This window comes from Furipterus horrens, unplaced genomic scaffold (genome assembly GCF_987537825.1).
Source record: "Furipterus horrens unplaced genomic scaffold, mFurHor1.1.pri manual_scaffold_17, whole genome shotgun sequence".
Lineage (NCBI taxonomy): Eukaryota > Metazoa > Chordata > Mammalia > Chiroptera > Furipteridae > Furipterus > Furipterus horrens.
Window position 1 is genome coordinate 83,947,132 of NW_028327187.1, and position 19,491 is coordinate 83,966,622.

A 19,491-nucleotide genomic window follows, 5' to 3' on the forward strand; every position below is an offset into this window, starting at 1 on the left:
GGAGGGTGACAGTCAAACCTGTTTCGGTGGCCTGTCTGACGGTGGGCAGGGCACGGCGTGGGGCCGAACAGGTGCGCGGGCAGGGGGCGGTGCTTGGGGATCCTGCGCACTGCGCGCGCCCCTCCCCCGACCGGCCGCCAGCTGGAGGAGGAGCTGCGGCTGCCACCGCCACTCCGGCAGGTCTGTTGCTGCAAGTCAACTCACCGACAGCGCGGGCTACTGGTCCGCACTCAGGAGGCGCAAGCGGCTCTGGGGCCATGGAACCCGGTGGTGACGCGGCGCGCTTTGGCCTGGGGCGGGCAGACCAAGCGCTGCCACCGCGGCTACTGGTGCTGTCGCTGCTGCCGCTGTTGCTGGGTCGGGGGCTGCATGTCGTGGCCGCGGCCTCCTCCTCTGGGGCGGCGGCTGAGGACAGCAGCGCAATGGAGGAGCTCGCCACTGAGAAGGAGGCGGAGGAGAGCCACAGGCAAGACAGCGTGAGCCTGCTCACTTTCATCCTGCTGCTCACGCTCACCATCCTCACCATCTGGCTCTTCAAGCACCGCCGGGTGCGCTTCCTGCACGAGACTGGACTGGCCATGATCTATGGTGAGCACCCCGCCCTCGCCCACTACCCCAACACCCTTCGGGCAGCCGGGTCACTGCGTTCGCCCCCGCGCTTTACCGTGCTCCCCTTTCACTCGCAACGTGTTTCGTTCCTTTTTCTTTTCCCGCTGCGATGGTATTGGTTTCCAAGGTCAACTGTCTGCATTTTCTGATTTTCTATTACTGTTAAAAAAGAATTCCACACCATGCACACGTTTCTTAATGGGGAACCAGGAAAATGAAAGGTACAGAAGTGGCCTGGCTCTGTCCACCGGGTTCTGACTCACCGGGCCCCTGGATCCCTGCCCCAGTTCAGCTCAACAGAGTGTGTGTGCCCTGGCGGGAGGTGGTTGACTTCGCAGGGGACTGCGCCATCCCAGGAGGCAGGCCACAGTGAGGGTGGGGGCGAGGGCTGAGGGCTTCTCAGCTTGGGTATGGGCTGGGGTGGCCTGGCAGATGCCATATCCATGGTCAGCCTGTCTGGGTGTCCACTTCTGAGATGTGTTCCTTGGTCTCTGGTTAATAAAGTCAGAGCATGAAGCACTGTGAAAGGCGAGTGTGGTTCAGGACCCAGAGTGGTACCCAGCCATTTTGGATCTAGTCCCAGAGATGGGCACGCCTTTCACCCTGTGTCCGGGTGGGAAGTTATACCCAGTCACTTGCCTGCTCCGTGCAGAGAGGAGTTTTTATATTCCTCAGACTGTAACATGGACACGACTTTGAAGATATATTTGTGAAGGTATGAAGAGGAAATGTAGTGGTTTTAATTCTGGAGTCAGCCTTCTTTTGTTGTAAAGGGTGGGCTGTCGCCACTATCCTTTTCTGGATTTAATGGCACATGGTGTGTGACATGCACAGTGGTCAGTACAAATCTTCTGTCATTACATGTGTCATTTAGCTGAATCATCCTTTTCCCCCAACTATGCCCCCTGAGCCCCACCCCATCACTCCAAACTGGATCCAAGTATTATCTTTTGAATGTAATTCAGTAGAGTTAGGGACCACATTGGCACACTCATGTGAAGTAGATGAGCCCACTTCATGACCCGTCCCAAGAGGCAGCATTTTACTTTATCACTTATACTGGAGGGATTTCTCCATTCAATTTCCATTCACGGTTCCCTGATAGAGAATGGAAAGAAGACACCTTAATCTTTAATGTGAAAATTATCCTTGGCCCTACGTCTTGCTTCTCATGGTTCTTGATTGGTCGTTGACAGCCCAGGCTCATGACCACAAAGGGTATGAAGTGCTGTCGGGAGCTCTTGGTTTTTCGGGAGATAGTGGCTTCGACAGATCTTGAATTGAAACAGGACCAAGTCCAAAACTGAGTATGGTTATTGCAAATTACAGGTATGAACACAAACTTTGGCCTTGATACCTGGTCATTCTTGAACTCTGTGGTTTGTGTCAGTTGGTGACAAATGTTTGATGGTTTCCTGAGCAGAGTGGGGAGTTAAAGCACAGTGTCATTTCTGGCAATTGACTCTGAGACAAAATGCAAATGAAGATTGCCTTTATATTATATAAATATCTTGAAAAAAATTTTATTTTATAGCCCTTATATCCAATTCATTAAAGTACAAAGTAAAATATTTTAGAAGGTAGTTTTGATAGGCTCATAAATACATGCTCAAGTGCAAGGAAACTAAATGGGGGATTTAAAAATACATTTTCTGAGGAGTACTCCTTGTTCTTAGGAGCTCAGTCACCTTTATCTTAAGGCTTAAAAGCAGCAGTGGAATTTTCCTTTGCTGATATGTACTTTTTAGACTCATCTCAAGCTTTTAGTCATTGGACTGTGATACAGTGTTTCATTTTGTGTTACTGAAATCTGGTTTAATTGGTTATTGTTCAGAAATGGCAACATCATCTCATAGCATTCCGTGTAGTTTTTGTACCATGTCTTTGGGTTTTAGTGTTACTTTGAAATGTGTTAAGATATTTTGTTTGTCAATATCTAATGTCCTAGGTTATGCCAGATATTAATATTTTGATATGGGTTGCTTATAATTGTGAGAAAACAATTCTTTCAGGGGTATTCTCTTCTGTTTCAAGAACCCCCTCCCCAATCTGAATTCTAATGTCATTTGATTAGCTAATTATTCACTTTATACTGAAGTCTATTGAAATTCTGATTAAAAAAATGCAGTATGAAAATCTTTGAGCACTTAAATGAATGAAGTACAGCTTTTGAGGACTTCTCTTTTTTAATAATAAGAAATCAGATTGCAAAGAACTTATATGCATGACCCATGGACATGAACTAAGGGAGTGGGGGGATTGCTGGAGGGAAGGGGATACTGGGTAGAGGGGGGTCAAAGGAGGAAAATTGGGATAACTGTAACAACATAATCAATAAAATATACTAAAAAAAGAAATGGTAAAGTTAACACTATTTAAAAAAAAAAGAAATCAGATTGCATTTGTCGAAATCAGTAGAGGAAGTGAGTAATTGTCCTGTTGCCTCTGAGTAATAAAGGACAAACGACACAGGGAAACACTTAAGTAAGTATCTGCTGCATGCTGGGTGCTCTACTTCATTTCTGGAGGCAAATAATTTTACTTTTAAATGTGAGCAAATTTTTGAGTGAAAGAATTCAACTGTGAATTTTAAAACTCTTTACTGTGGAATTTTTAAAAATTTAATTTCTGCCACTTTTAAAATACTTAAGTGGTGCTTTAAGATGCGAGGGAAGGCTTTTATATATAAATATATTAAAGTAAATTGTGATAATATATATATTTGCCAGTATAGTCATAAAATATCTCTGGAAGAACATGAAATAGACTGTCACATTGGTTTCCTTGGGGGTGGGAGGAAGCCACCGTGACACAGGGCTGGGAAGGAGACATCACTCTATACACTTTTGTGCTATTTGATTTTTGGACTATGGAAGTATGTTCATGCCTTCATTCTGTGGCATTTGTGATGGTGTTTTAAGATGCTCCTCAGATCATCCAATTTGGTGTCCACTTCTTATTTAAATCACATTATGTTGTCCATTTTCTGTGATCTTTTGATTGTTGTCTGTACCTATGGAGCTTCTGGAATTGAAACAATATGGGGAAAGGGGAAGATATTTTCTTTCCCCTCCCTCTTCTTCTTTTTATCCCATTATTCCCAATGAATAGCTGATGTTACATTAGGAGTGGGGTGCACAAATAGATCCAATAACTAGCACTTACTTTGGTGCAAAGGACCTAAGGACGATAAGAGACAGATACACCATGAATGCTTACCATTTAAATGGAAAGGAACTCCCCCTTTGACCAAGAGTTATAAGCACTCCTCCAGGACAGCTGCTCCAGACAGCTACAAGCGAAGGTGACCACAGACCAGAATACAGGGAAGTTGAAAGCAGCACCTCAGACCCTGCGATGGGAGCTGCATGGCAACAGGCAAGGCCACCAGTCTAACCTGTTTTGTCAGGGCAGGGAGCTCCCAGCAGCCTGGCTCTGTAGTGATTAAGTGCCATCCTAAAGTTATTGGGCACAAGTATGTCTGTGTAGCACAAATAGCAATTGTTTGAGGCAGGGGAAGCTGGTATAAACAGACTGTCAGTTAATTGTGGTTCTCTCTCATGCATACAGTAGTTCCACTTCCCCCCTAATGTTTTTGTGACAACTATATGGGTCCAAAATACCAACTTGGCCATGCTAGTCTACCACCTGCTTTTCGTCCTCCCCCTGCTTCCTGCACATCAACTTTTCCAAGCCCCTCCAGGTTCTGTGGCCTGTGGGCTCATTGTTGCTTTGTTGGAGCTGGATTAATAAGCACAGCCTGAGAGTGGGTTCACAGGCAAAATCTGAAAGGGGAAAATACGACTTTTTGCAGTGGCATGAAATTAACATTTGAGCCAGTGAGTAAACATTTCGGGACCACCCTCTTCCTGGTTGATCAAAATCCCTCGTTTTTTAAAGAACTCATTACTTTGGCCCTAGTTTGGGGCTATTCCATAGGGTCTCACTTTGATATCAGGTTGCCTGGGTTCAAACACTGGCCCGGTTAAAGCTGTATATAATATTGGGTAAGCTCTCTGAGCCTTAGTTTCCTCTTTTCAAAAATGGAGACAGTATCACTTACTCACAGGATTATTGTATGAATGAGATACTCTAAAGGTCAAGTGCAGTTTCTGGTACTTAAACACCTGGTAAATATTAGTTTTTATCCTTACTCTAGACTTAGGGATTCTTTGGCCGGTGTTAATACTTGAGGCTGGTTCAGTAGAGGCCTGCTATAATTTGACATTGCATTAGGATACAGCTAGTGGAGGGTGAGGAGAATTGCAATTTTGGGGGGGATATTTGTTAATACCTAGAAAAATGTATAATGTATCTACCTTACTCTTGTATCCAGCGGTCTCAATTCTTAGACTTTATTCTTCAGAAATACTTGCATTAGCATGTCACATTACTTGCACTGCAGTATTTGTTGCAGAAGAAACAAGTTGTAATACTCATCAAGAAGGGACTGGTTAAATTATAGCACATTCCTGCTAAGGAATACTATGCAGCGGATAAAAAGAGGTATTTTGAGATCTCTTTTTAAAGCAGCTGTCCACACATACTGTTATGGTAAAAACAAGGCACAGATCCATATGTGTGGTATTATCTCATTTATTCTTTAAAAATAATGTATATACATAAACGTGATGTGTAAACATTTATATATGACACATGTGCTTCTCTGGAAAGATACACAGACTTATCAGTGGTTATGTTTTGGCAGTGGGACCAGTTGTTGGGAGAGAGAGAGGAAGATGTTACTTTTCCCTTGATACTCTTCTCAATGGCCTGAAATCCCTGTACCACTAAGAGATTACTTTTGCAATTGAAACATTGTTTTAAAATAAAGCAAATGACTTTTATGTAGTAAAAAATACATTAGAAATAGATTATCGTTATGTGGTATGGTAGCGTTAATTATTTAAAAGTTACAATTGGAACTAAAATGTGTGTTAAATTTGGGAAAAATGACATTTCTTGGAAGTGATTCTTAGAACTTGCAGAACTTAACCTTTTTAGAATGATGTAATTAGAAAAGTCACCATTTTACAACTTCCAATTATAATTGATTTAGACAAGTATTTTCAGTGAATTCAAGAGTTGTAGGTGGGATGTTGTTGGAGAACATGGTAGTTGCATGGTGCTGAATATCACCCCACAGATTACTTGACTGTTGCAAAGGAAAGGTACCTTTACAGTGGAAAGGTATGGCAATCACAATCTTAAAACTGAGTTATCGGATTTATCCTTTCTCCTGTGGAACTCTCTAGTATTATGTGTCTCCTGATGTGATGTAATAGGAAGTATACAGCTTTTTCTATGTAGTATTCATCCTCCAAATGTTCTTCTGAATCTAATTGAGGTTTTAGGCATATCTTCCAGTTTGTAGAAAATATAGGAGACATAGAAACAAGTTATAAAATACCATGTGAAAACAAACGTATCCAAGATATGGGACAATCTACGAGATAGTTACTCTGGTTTCTTCAAAAAGCCTTTGTCAAGGGAAACGAAAAGGCAGATAGGTGTTTGCTACGGAGTTAATTGTGCCTCCCCTACAAATTCATACATTTAAGCCTTAATTCCTAATGTGATGGTACTTGCAAGTGGGGCCTTTGGGACGTGATTACTGTTAGATGAGGTCATGAAGGTGGGTCTCCATGATTAGATTAGTGCCATTATAAGAAGAGGAAGAAACCAGAGCTCTCCCGTTCTCTGCCATGTGAGGGTAACAGCAAGAAGGCAGTCATCTCCAAGCCAAAGAGTGCTCTAACCAGACACTAAATCTGCTGGTACCTTGATCTTGGACTTACCAGCATCCAGTACTGTGAGAAATAAATATTTTTTTTAATCCTCACTGAAGGATATGTTCATTGATTTTAGAGAGAGAAACATCAATGCGAGAAACATTGATCATTTGCCTCCCATACACGTCCTGACCGGAGATCAAATGCACAACCTAGGCATGTGCTGTGAGCAGGGACCCAGCCTGCAACCTTTTGGTGCATGGAATGAAGCTCCAACCAACTTAGCATTCCAGCCAGGGCAGAAATAAATGTTTGTTGTTCAAGCCATCCAGCCTGACTTTTTTTTTTCTAGCAGCCTGAGCAGACTAAGACAGTGTTCTAACTTAACAGAGACAAAGACACATAACCAAATGTAGCACAGAAAACTTGACTGACTTCTGGTTTATGAAACTTTATCGGCTTTTGGCTCATGAAAAAGGTATAAAAATGTTTATACCAATTAGGGATATTTGAATGTGGACTTGGTATTAGGGATATTAGGGAATTACTCTTAGTTTTCTTAGGTATGATCATTGAGGTTATATAGGAGAATGTACTTAGTCTTTGGAGATGTAGGGTGAAGTACTTAGGGGTGAAGTGCATGAGTCCTAATATATGCAACTTATTTTCAAAAAGTTCATTCAAAAAATATGCCATGTATAGTATAGAGAAAAATATGGCAAAACACTAGCAATTGTTAAATATAGGTGGTGGGTGAAAAGGTGTGCTTTATACTCTTCTTTCAACTATCTGGTATGTTTTGAAATTTTCATTAAAATAGAAGATTGGGGAAGACATTAACCTTCCTATTAACCTGTTAGCTGGTAACCTGTTAACCTTCCTGCCTGAAAGGTTATACAGATGAGGCTGTATACATTCTGTTTGTTACTCTCATTAAACTCTTTCTGACACTGAGTAATGTTATTTGCCATTAGTTTACATGTGATGATGTTAGGCTTACATGACTTGAGAATCAGTAACTCCTTTTTAATTTCAATTTTTGTTTGATTTTTAAGTTCACATGTCTTGAAAAATTGTCTCTGTTCCACCCGCAAGAGACTATATTTTAGGAGACTTTTCTACCTGGCTTTTAATCAATGTGTATATTTGTATTTTGGTAGTGCTAGCTGTTGTAACAGACCAGCCTGCAAACTCATACATTTCAGTGGTATAATATGTAATGGGCCAGTGCAAGGATCTGGCAGGTGGCTACTCCATGTAGTGACTCAGGCACCAGGTGCCTTCCATCTGTGGCTTCCCCACAGAGGTTTGGGAATCCTCCCCTTCCAGCCAATGAATGAGGACAGAAAAGAGAGGATCCTATGGGGAAGACTTATGTGCTAAGCCTGAAAGCATTGGACATTGTTTTGTTCACTTCTGCTGGACAGAACTTGATCACGAGGTCACATCTAACTGGAAGGGAGGCAGGGAAATGTAGTCTAGCTGGAAGAAGAGGAACAGGTTTGGAAAGAAGTTGGCAATTTCTGATGCAATATTTGATGACTACTTTTTCATACATAATGCAGAAATGAGAAGTATAGTAGCATTTGCATTTTTTGTTGTTGCTGTTGTTCGTTGTTGATAAAATAATTTTTCTTAATTTATTTATTGTTTTTCTATTACAGTTGTCCCACTGTTTTCCCTTTTGCTCCCCTCACCCCGTCCACGCCTTCTCCCACAGTCAATCCCCACCCCGTTGTCCATGTCCATGGAACATTTATACTAGTTCCTTCACTAGACTCTTCCCCTTCTTTCTTACCTTCTACCCTCCCCCCTCCCCTTTCCCCCTTGTCACTGTCAGTCTGTGCCTTGTTACATGCCTCTGATTCAGTTTTGCTCATTTGTTTGCATTGTTCATTAGTTTACTGTATTAGGTGATATCATTTGATATTTGTTTTTTGTTGCCTGGCATATTTCGCTAAGCATAATTCTCTCTAGTTCCATCCATGTTGTCGCAAATGGCAGGAATTCCTTCTTTCTTTCTGCTTCAAAGTATTTTATTGTGTAAATGTACCATAGTTTTTTGATCCACTCATCTATAGATGGGCACTTAGGCTGTTTCCAGCACTTAGCTATTGTGAATAGTGCTGCTATGAACATAGAGGTGCATAAGTTCTTTTGAATTGGTGTTTCAAGATTCTTCTGGTATAATCCTAGCAATGGAATTGCTGGATCAAAAGGCAGTTCCATTTTTAGTTTTCGGAGGAAATTCCATACTGTTTTTCACAGTGGCTGCACCAGTCTGCATTTCCACAAACAGTGCACGAGGGTTCCCTTTTCTCCACATCCTCGCCAGCACTTGTTGTTTGTTGATTTGTTGATGATGGCGATTCTGACTGGTGTGAGCTGGTATCTCATTGTGGTTTTAATCTGCATCTCTCTGGTGACTAGTGATGTTGAGCATTCTTTCATACGCCTATGGGCCCTTGTATGTCCTCCTTGGAGAAGTGTCTGTTCAGGTCCTTTGCCCATTTTTAATTGGATTGTCTGTCTTCTTGTTGAGTCGTATAAGTTCTTTATGTATTTTGGAGATCAAACCCTTGTCTGAGGTATCATTGGCAAATATGTTTCCATATGGTTGGTTCCCTTTTCATCTTGCTGATGTTTTCTTTTGCTGAGCAGAAGCTCTTTAGTTTGGTGTAGTCCCATTTGTTTATTCTTTCCTTTATTTCACTTGCCTTAGGAGACTTTTTATTTTAAGTAATACAGTTTGAAGAGAGCCTCCATCTTGAGTTATGAAGTTGTTTCAATAGATGTATCAGTATCACTTGGGAGCTTGTTAGAGATAGCAGGTCTGGCTCCAGACTTACTTAGAATGTCTCAGAGTAGGACAGTGCAATGAGACAACTCCATTTTCTGGCCTCTCTTGCAGTTAAGTGTGGTCATATAACCAAGTTCTGGCTAAAGATTAGAAGAAGTATTGTGTGGAATTTGTGCAAAGTATCCTTAAAAAGAAGGTAGCATGCCCCTTTTCTGCCATGCTATCTGTCCTCTGGGATGTGGATGTTGTGGCTAGAGTTCTAGCAGTCATATTGGATGAAGAGGTAACCTTGGGAATGAAGGGCACTTCTAGCAATACAATACAATAGGTGGAGCTGGGGTCTCTGTTAGCATATTGCTGCCTTGCCAGGTCTGCATACTTCTAGACTCCATATATGTGAGAGAGAAGTGGGTCTTTATTATTGGCTACTGAACCTAATTGTAACTTTTACTTACATCAGACTCTGACATCCACTTGAAACTTGGATGTGACATATGGGGTTGTTTTGAGGACCTGAGGCAGGTGTTCATGACTACAGTGGATATGGCACTGCCTGGGATTCTAAAGGAGGCTGAAGAATAGGCAGCACAGTTCTAGAGAAAGGGTTTGAGGAAACGGTTAAGATTTTTTTTTTTTTTGTAAGTATATTTTATTGATTATATTGTTACAATAGTTCCAATTTTTTCCCCTTTGATCCCCTCCACCCAGCACCACCCCTCCCCCAACAATCACACCCCTCCCCAAGTCCATGCCCATGGGTTGTACATACAAGCTCTCCTGCCTCACCCTTTCATATATTCTTCTTTTTTTAAAAAATAATTAGTTAATTATTTTAACAATAATTAATTATTTTAACAATAAAAAATAACAATCCCTCCCTCTCAGACTTAAGACTCTTTATAATCTTATAAAGGACAATGGGCGAAGGTCTTGAGCTCCTCTAGCTGCTTCAAGCTGGACATGGTCGTCGTCCTACCTACCCTTGGGTCCAGAAATCCCTAATAAGAGTGGGGGTGTGGAGGGGAGGGTGTCCTTCCCACACGGGGAAGGATCGTGCAGACTCCAGGTCGGTTGGCTGTCCCTGGACAACGGCATGCTTGATTTAACAGACTGGCATCCTTGTTGTATTCTGGAGGCAACAGATTTGGCAACAGGGTTAAAAGACATCATTCAATCCATAACCACTAGGTGACAAAAGGCAGGTATTAATTTTTCAGTGTCCCACATTAGGGAAAAGAAGGGCTTCTTTGGAGGAAGGTGTGCCAGGCACATCTCACCTATCCAAAACCATTTTGCCCATTATACTTAGTTTGGGCTGAGGGAAATAGTTTAGGTTAAGATTTAAAGTACCACTTACATTTGGTAACTATTTTGGGCATCTGACAACCACTGGCACATTTGGTGATTTGTTAGAAAGACTCATGGAATTCAGAGACATTTGTAGTCACAGTTATGATTTATTGCAGTGATAGGACATGCAGCAGGAAAAAGATGTAATGGGTGGAGTCTGGAAGCATCGAGATGTGGGCTTCTGAAGTTTTCTCTTTGGGGATTAGGGTGGGGTTTCACAGAACAGGCTTCTTCCTCTAGCAGCAACACATGCACAATGTTTCTGCCTAGGAAAGCTTGCTTAAGACTCAGACTTTTTTTTTTTTTTAATTGGGGACTGATCAGCACTACTGTATTACTGAAATTTCAGACTCCCAGAAGGGAAGCAGGTGTTCACCATAAATCGCATTTGCAGAAACAACCAATCTGGCAAGGCTGGTATGGCAGAATTCAGTGTTCCAGGCAGAGGTGGGCTAAGGTCATTTGAGGCCCTGGGCACAGAAGAAAATATTGGGTCCCTTATAAAAACAGAAAGGGACAGGCGCGCGCCTGGTGCACCCACTGTTAAATCCGCTTCTGGTTCCAGGTACACAAAACAAGCTTATCAATTAGTAGCATATGGAATATTTTATAGGTCAGATTCCTAGGAGTTATTGCTAGGATCAATCATGAAAGCAGACCATCCTAGACATAGCAACATCAGGCCTATTATGTTAACTTTTTCTTGCAGAGTAACATGTGGTGTCAATTGACTGTTAGCTTTTTGTGTTTCATCAACACTTTTATTTTTTTAATTAGAGTTATTGATTTTATTTTTTAAATTATCACAAATAAAATTGACTTTTGATGCACAGTTTTATGAATTTTAACAGTTGTATAGATATGTGCAACCATCTCCACAATCCAGATGTACTCTAGTTTCATCATTCTAAAAAAACTCTCTCACACTACCACACCACTCTGACAACCACCAGTCTGTTCTCCATCACTATAGTTTTGTGTCTGCAAATGTGATGTATAGATGGAAACTTTCAGTTTGTAACCCTTTGAGATTAGCTTTTTCACTCAGCATAACGCCTTTGAGATTCACCCATGTTGTTGCATGTATTAATGGTTAGCTCATTTTTATTGCCAAGTTAGATTCCATTTTATGCATATAACTGTTTGTTTGCCAGTTGAAAGAGAATTGGGTTGTTTCCAGGTTTTTGTGATTATGAATAGAGCTGCTATAAATATTAGTTGACAGGTTTTTGTGTGAGTGTACGTTTTCATTTTTTCTGTGGTAAATAACCAGGAGTAGGATTGCTGGGTTATAGGGTAAGAGTAAGTTTAACTTTATAAGGAAACTGCCAAACTGCTTTTCTGGAGTGGCTGTACTTGCCAACTAGCAACGTGTAAGAGTTCCAGTTGCTCCATATTCTCTCCAGCACTTACTAGTTTAGTCATTCTAATAGATGTGTAGTGGTATCTCATTGCAGTTTAATTTACATTTCCCTAATGTTGAACATGTTTTCATGTGCTTATTTGCCATTCACATATCCTTTTCAAGTGATGGTTCAAGTATTTTGCCCATTTTCTAATTGTATTGTTTGTTTTCTTTAAATTTTGAGATTTTTAAATATATTTTGGCTGCAACTCCTTTGTTAGATATGTAATTTGCAAATATTCCCTCCCATTTTGTAGCTTGTGTTTTCATTATCTTAATAGTGTCTTTTGCAGAGCAAACATTTAAAATTTTAATGCAGTCTAATTTATTAACTTTTCCTTTTTATTGATGGTGCTTTTGGTTGTCATGTCTAAAAACTTATTGCTTAACCCCAGGTCAAGAAGATTTTCTTCTAAAAGTCTTATGGTTTTTCATTTCACATTTAGATCTGTGATTTATTTTGAGTTAGTTTTTGTAAAAGGTAGGGGGTTTAGGTTGAGGTTCATATCTTAATGTATGGGTGTTTAATGTTTCCAATACTTTTTGTTAAAAAGATGATCTTTCCTTCATTAGATTACTTTTGCAACTTTGTCTAAACTTAGTTGCTGATATTTGTGTGGATATATTTCTGGACTACCTATTATGTTCTACTTATCTCTGTATATAGCTCTTTGCCAATACCACACAATCTTGCTTACTGCAGCTTTCAAGTGGGTCTTAAAATTGAGTCCCTCCAATCTAATTCATTTTATTTTATTTTTATTTTTATTTTGGTTTTTCAATTACAGTTGTCCCCTTTTCCCCCAATTTCTCTCCCCCACCCAGCCCACCCCCTCTCCCGCAATCATATCCCTCCCTGTTGTCTATGTCCATGAGTCTTTTATACAGGCTCTTTAATTAAACCCTTCCCTTACTTATCCCCCTTCTCTCCCTCTCCCCTCCCCCCTATTGACTGCTATTCTGCTCTTTGTTCTATTTAGTTCCTTTGTTTGTGTTGTTCTTTAGTTTCCTGTATTAGGTGATATCATATGGTATTTTTCTTTCTTTGCCTGGCTTATTTCACTAAGCATAATTCTCTCTAGTTCCATCCATGTTGTTGCAAATGGTAGGAGTTCCTTCTTTCTTTCTGCTACATAGTATTCCATTGTGTAAATGTACCACAGTTTTTTGATCCACTCATCTACAGATGGGCACTTAGGTTGTTTCCAGCACTTAGCTATTGTAAACAGTGCTGCTATGAACATAGGGGTGCATAAGTTCTTTTGAATTGGTGTTTCAAGATTCTTCGGGTATAATCCTAGTAGTGGAGTCGCTGGTTCAAAAGGCAGTTCCATTTTTAATCTTTTGAGGTAATTCCATACTGTTCTCCATAGTGGCTGCACCAGTCTGCATTCCCACCAACAGTGCAGTAGGGTTCCCGTTTCTCCACATCCTCGCCAGCACTTGTTGCTTGTTGATTTGTTGATGATGGCCATTCTGACTGGTGTAAGGTGGTATCTCATTGTGGTTTTTATTTGCATCTCCCTGATGGCTAATGATGTTGAGCATTTTTTCATGTGTCTATGGACCTTCTGTATGTCCTCTTCGGAGAAGTGTTTGTTCAGGTCCCTTGCCCATTTTTTAATTGGGTTGTTTGTTTTCTTGATGTTGAGTCGTATCAGCTCTTTATATATTTTGGAAATCAGTCCCCTGTCTGTGATGTCATTGGCAAATATGTTTTCCCATATGGTTGGTTTCCTTTTCAATTTGCTGTTGTTTTCTTTTGCTGAGCAGAAACTCTTCAGTTTGATGTAATCCCATTTATTTATTTTTTCCTTTATTTCTCTTGCTTTAGGAGATGTATCCGTGAAGAGATTGTTACGTGAGATATCTGATATTTTCTTGCCTATGTTTTCCTCTAGGACTTTTATGGTGTCTCGGCTTACATTTAAGTCTTTGATCCATCTTGAGTTTATTCTCGTGTGTGGTGTAAGTTGGTGGTCTAGTTTCATTTTTTTGCAGGTCCCTATCCAGTTCTCCCAGCACCATTTGTTAAAGAGGCTCTTCTCGCTCCATTTTATGTTCCTTCCTCCTTTATCAAAGATTAGTTGACCATAGAGGCCTGGGTTTATTTCTGGACTCTCTATTCTGTTCCACTGATCTATATGTCTGTTCTTATGCCAGTACCATACTGTTTTGATTACAGTGGCTTTGTAGTATTGTTTGATATCTGGCGTTGTGATTCCTCCTGCTGTGTTCTTCTGTCTCAAGATTGCTTTTGCTATTCGGGGTCTTTTTTGGTTCCATATGAATTTATGGAGTATTTGTTCTAGGTCTGTGAAATATGTCATTGGTATTTTAATAGGGATTGCATTGAATCTGTAAATTGCTTTGGGTAGTATGGCCATTTTGATGATGTTGATTCTTCCCATCCAAGAACATGGTATTTGCTTCCATTTATTTGTTTCTTCCTTAATTTCTTTCTTCAATGTTATGTAATTTTCAGAGTACAGGTCTTTTATCTCTTTGGTTAAGTTTACTCCTAGGTACTTTATTTTTCTTGTTGCTATAGTAAATGGTATTTTCTTTTTTGTCTCTGTCTCTGCTATTTTATTGTTGGTGTACAGAAATGCCTTGGATTTCTGTATATTTATTTTGTACCCTGCGATTTTGCCAAATTCACTTATTATATTGAGTAGTCTTTTAGTGGAGTTTATAGGATTTTCTAGGTATACTATCATATCATCTGCATATAATGAAAGTTTCACTTCCTCTTTCCCAATTTGGATTCCTTTTATTTCTTTTTCTTGTCTGATTGCTGTGGCTAGGACTTCCAACACTATGTTGAAAAGGAGTGGAGAGAGTGGACAACCTTGTCTCGTTCCTGAGTTCAGGGGGAATGCTTTCAGTTTTTGTCCATTGAGTATGATGTTGGCCTCAGGCTTCTCATATATAGCCTTAATTATGTTAAGATATGCTCCCTTTATTCCCATTTTGCTGAGTGTTTTCATCATAAATGGGTGTTGAACTTTATCAAATGCTTTTTCTGCATCTATTGATATGATCATGTGATTTTTGTCTTTCATTCTGTTTAGGTGATGTATTATATTTATTGATTTGCGAATATTAAACCATCCTTGCATCCCTGGAATGAAGCCCACTTGATCATGATGTATGATCTTTTTGATGTGTTGCTGGATCCTGTTTGCCAATATTTTATTGAGGATTTTAGCATCGATGTTCATCAGTGATATTGGCCTGTAGTTTTCTTTCTTTGTTGTGTCTTGACCTGGTTTGGGGATTAGGATAATACTGGCTTCATAGAAAGAGTTTGGGATTTTCCCTTCTTCTTGGATTTTTTGGAACAGTTTGAGGAGGATAGGAGTTAGTTCTTCCCTGAATGTTTTGTAGAATTCGCCTGTGAAGCCATCCGGTCCAGGGCTTTTGTGTGCCGGGAGATTTTGGATTACTGTTTCAATTTCCTTCTTTGTTATTGGTCTGTTGAGACTTTCCACTTCTTCTTGATTCAGTTTTGGAAGGTTGTATGTTTCTAGAAATTTGTCCATTTCTTCTAGATTGTCAAATTTCTTGTCATACAGTTGTCTGAAGTAATTTCTAACTATCATTTGTATTTCTGAGGTATCAGTCATGATTTCTCCTCTTTCATTTCTGATTTTGTTTATTTGTGTCTTCTCTCTTTTTTTCTTGATTAGACTGGCTAGAGGCTTGTCGATTTTGTTGATTTTTTCGAATAACCAGCTCCTAGTTTCGTTGATCTTTTGGATTGTTTGTTTAGTCTCTATGTCATTTAGTTCTGCTCTGATCTTGATGATTTCATTCCTTCTTCTTGCCCTAGGCTTTGTTTGTTGTTGTTGTTCTAGTTCTTGTAGCATTGTGGTTAGGTTTTTTATTTGAGATTCTTCTAGCCTTTTCAGATATGCCTGTATTGCTATAAACTTCCCTCTCAGGACTGCTTTTGCTGTGTCCCACAGGTTTTGGGTTGTTGTGTGCTCATTATCATTAGTTTCTAGAAATTTCTTGATTGCTTCTTTGATGTCATTGTTAACCCATTCATTATTTAATAGCATGTTATTCAATCTCCATGAGTTTGGGTGTCTTTGATTTTTTCCTCTGAGGTTGATTTCTAGTTTCAAGGCATTGTGATCTGAAAAGATGCTTGATATGATTTCAATTTTCTTGAATTTGTTGAGGCTTGTTTTGTGACCTATCATGTGGTCTATCTTTGAAAATGTCCCATGTGCACTTGAAAAGAATGTATATTTTGCTTCTTTGGGGTGAAAAGTTCTATATATATCAGTTAGATCCATGTGGTTTAGTGTGTTGTTCAATGCCTGTATATCCTTGGTGTTTCTTTGCTTTGATGATCTGTCTATTGTTGATAATGGAGTGTTGAAGTCCCCTACTATGAGTGTGTTGTTGTTGATATCCTTTTTGTGGTCTTCTAGTATTTGCTTTATGTATTTGGGTGCTCCTATGTTGGGTGCAGATATGTTTATCAAAGTCATATCTTCTTGATGGATTGTTCCTTTAAGTATTATGAAATGTCCTTCTTTGTCTCTTTTTATTGTCCTTGCTTTGAAATCCATTTTGTCTGATATGAGAACTGCTACCCCGGCTTTTTTTTCCGGTCCGTTTGCTTGGAATATTTTTTTATATCCCTTTACTTTCAGTCTGTGTAAATCTTTTGTTTTGAGGTGTGTTTCTTGTAGACAGCAAATATGTGGGTCCTGTTTTCTTATCCATTCCGTTACCCTATGTCTTTTAATTGGAGCATTTAATCCATTTACATTTAAGGTTATTATTGACGTGTATTTATTCATTTCCCTTTGTACCTCTGTTCCTCTCCTCTCTTGTTTTTTCCTTCTTTTTTCTTAGAACACTCCCTTTAGCATCTCTTGCAATGCTGGTTTGGTGGAGATGTATTCTTTCAGTCTTCCTTTGTCTGAGAAACTCCTTATTTCACCTTCTATTTTGAATGAGAGCCTTGCTGGGTAGAGTATTCTTGGTTGTAGGCCTTTGTTTTTCATTGCTTGAAATATTTTTGACCATTCCCTTCTGGCTTGTAATGTTTCTGTTGAGAAATCAGTTGATAGCCTTATCGGAGCTCCCTTGTATGTTATTTGCTGCTTTTCTCTTGCTGCTTTTAGGATTCTCTCTTTGTCTTGGAATGTTGCCATTTTAACTATGATGTGCCTTGGAGTGGGTTTTTGGGGGTTCCTCTTGATTGGAACTCTCAGTGCTTCTTGGACTTGCATAGCTTTTCCTCTCATCAGGTTCGGAAAATTTTCTGTCACTATTTCTCCTATCAGATTTTCAATTCCATGTTCCTTTTCTTCTTCTTCTCGTATTCCGATGATCCTTAAATTATTTTTCCTAATGCTATCCTGTAATTCCCTTACATCTTGTTCATATTTTTTCAATCGTTTTTCATTTTGCTGTATTGTCTGGGAGTTTTTCTCTACATTATCTTCTAACTCACTAATCTGATCTTCTGCTTCGTTTAGTCTGCTTTTGACTGATTCTACTGTGTTTTTCAGTTCAGAGATTGTATTCTTAAATTCTTCCTGGTTCTTGTTAACGATTTCTATGTCTTTTTTTATGCTGGTGTAGTTCTCTGCCAGTTCCCTGTAATTTTCTTGGAGCTGCTGGTAACTTCCTTGAAGGTTGTCATAGTTGATTTTAAGGATGTCGAGTATATTGAGCTTCTTTACCACCATTGTTTTGAATTCCATGTCTGACATTTGGGCTATGTCTATTTCGTCTATCTCTCTTTCTGAGGATTCCTCTTTTCTTTTCATTGAGGGGTTATTTTTGCGTCTTACCATGTTGGATTCTTTTTGTTTTTATTTATTTATTTATTTATTTATTTATTTATTTATTTATTTATTGGGGGGGTAGTCTGCTTTGACTTCCCTCCTTTGTGGTGTAATATTCTTTATCGAAGGTCTGGGAGTTTCAGTGGTGCAGTTTCTTTGATATCCTGAGCCTGATGATCTTGAGTTACCCTTTATGTCGTTTGTTTATGCTGTTCGGTTATATTTCAGATGTTCTTTGATAGGATCTTCCTTCTGGCTACTTGGTTGAGAGTCACTCTATCTGCTTTGTCTTGAGTTCTTTTGTGGATATGCTGTTAAAGACATATACACACAGCCCAGGCAGGAGACCCACACCCTCAGAAAGTATCCCCCACTCTATCCTGCTATCGTTAGCCAACTAGCCCGTATTAATATAAATGTAAAGAGATTTGAGCTTTTATACTATAAGAAGAATAGATACGAGTTGTTTTTGGGGAGGAAAAATATAATTTTTGATAGAGGGGTTGATAGATTAATAATAGTTGAGACTGTGCAAGCCAGTTAGTAATATTTACATTGTATGTTAAGAAAAATAGAAGAAAAGGATAGAAAAATACTTAGTATAGTAAGAAAGTGGGATTGTATTGTATTTGGGTTTATATAGTAATTATATTGTATTATTTAAAGTAATAGGGGGGGCTAAGCTAGACACACAAACGAATAAACCACTATTAAAGAGAAAGGATGAGAAGGAGAGGTTATATGCAACACGTTAGAGATAAAGTTTGTTATTATTGGAAGAGGTGGAGGAAAAACACTCCCCCAAAAAATCCCCAAGAAAATAGAAGAAAGAAAAGAAGAAAGAAAGAGAAGAAAATAAAAAATTTACCACAACCCCCCCCAAAAAAACCCCAAAAGGTTAGCAAGAAAGGAACAAAGAAAGATAGAAAAGAAAGAATACAGAAGAAAGAAAAAAGAGAGAGAAAAAAAAATTGAACCAAAAAAATAAATATATATATATATATATATATACCCCCCAAAACCCCCCCCAAAAAAAACCCCAGGAAAAGAATAAAGAAAGAAGGAAAGAAAAGAAATTATTAAGAAGAAAGAAAGAACAAGGGAGAAAAAATTTGGGAGAAAAAATTTGGAGAAAAAAAAAAAAAAAAACGATGTTTTTACTCCGTTTTAGCCTTGGTGTGTTGCCTTCTTTTTCTGGGTCCGCAGCTGGTCTAGTGTGGCAGGTCAGAGGTTCTTGTTCTTTTGCCGGACTGGTGTGCGCACCCGGTTGCCGCTATGGTGCGCGCCCGCGGTTGCCGGCACGGCGCGCTACCTTGCTGCCCGCTGTAGCCAGTTGAGGTGCCCTTGCGCGCAAGCCCCTGCGCGCTCTGACGGCCCGAGAGTTTGCCCCGCGGTTGGAGCCCACTGCTGCCGGGCCGCGGTGGTTCCCCGTTCGTGCCAAGGTGTCTCTGTCCGCGCGGGCGGCCCGAGCGCTTTCCCCGGGATTGGCTCCTTCTTTCGCTGGGGCGCGGCAGTTCCCCGTTCGCGCCGAGGTGACCCTGCCCACGCGGACGGCCCGAGCGCTTTCCCCGGGATTGGCTCCTTCTTTCGCTGGGGTGCAGCAGTTCCCCGTTCGCGCCGAGGTGACCCTGCCCGCGCGGACGGCCCGAGCGCTTTCCCCGGGATTGGCTCCTTCTTTCGCTGGGCCGCGGCAGTTCCCCGTTTGCGCCAAGGTGACCCTGCCCGCACAGGCGGCCCGAGAGCTCCCACTGACCCCGGGCTGAGGTGCTTTCACGCTCG

General features: G+C 40.2%; 1 protein-coding gene across 1 annotated transcript in view; it reads left to right on the plus strand.

Moving 5' to 3' along the window:
• The first annotated feature begins 220 nt into the window (after positions 1–220).
• The window catches only part of SLC9A7 (solute carrier family 9 member A7), a 174,611-nt gene continuing 155,340 nt past the window's right edge, over positions 221–19,491 (plus strand). The window contains exon 1 of the mRNA XM_090264238.1: positions 221–588. Coding sequence (XP_090120364.1) covers positions 258–588 — 331 coding nt within the window. The 5' untranslated portion in view covers positions 221–257. The remainder of the gene's footprint in view (positions 589–19,491) is intronic.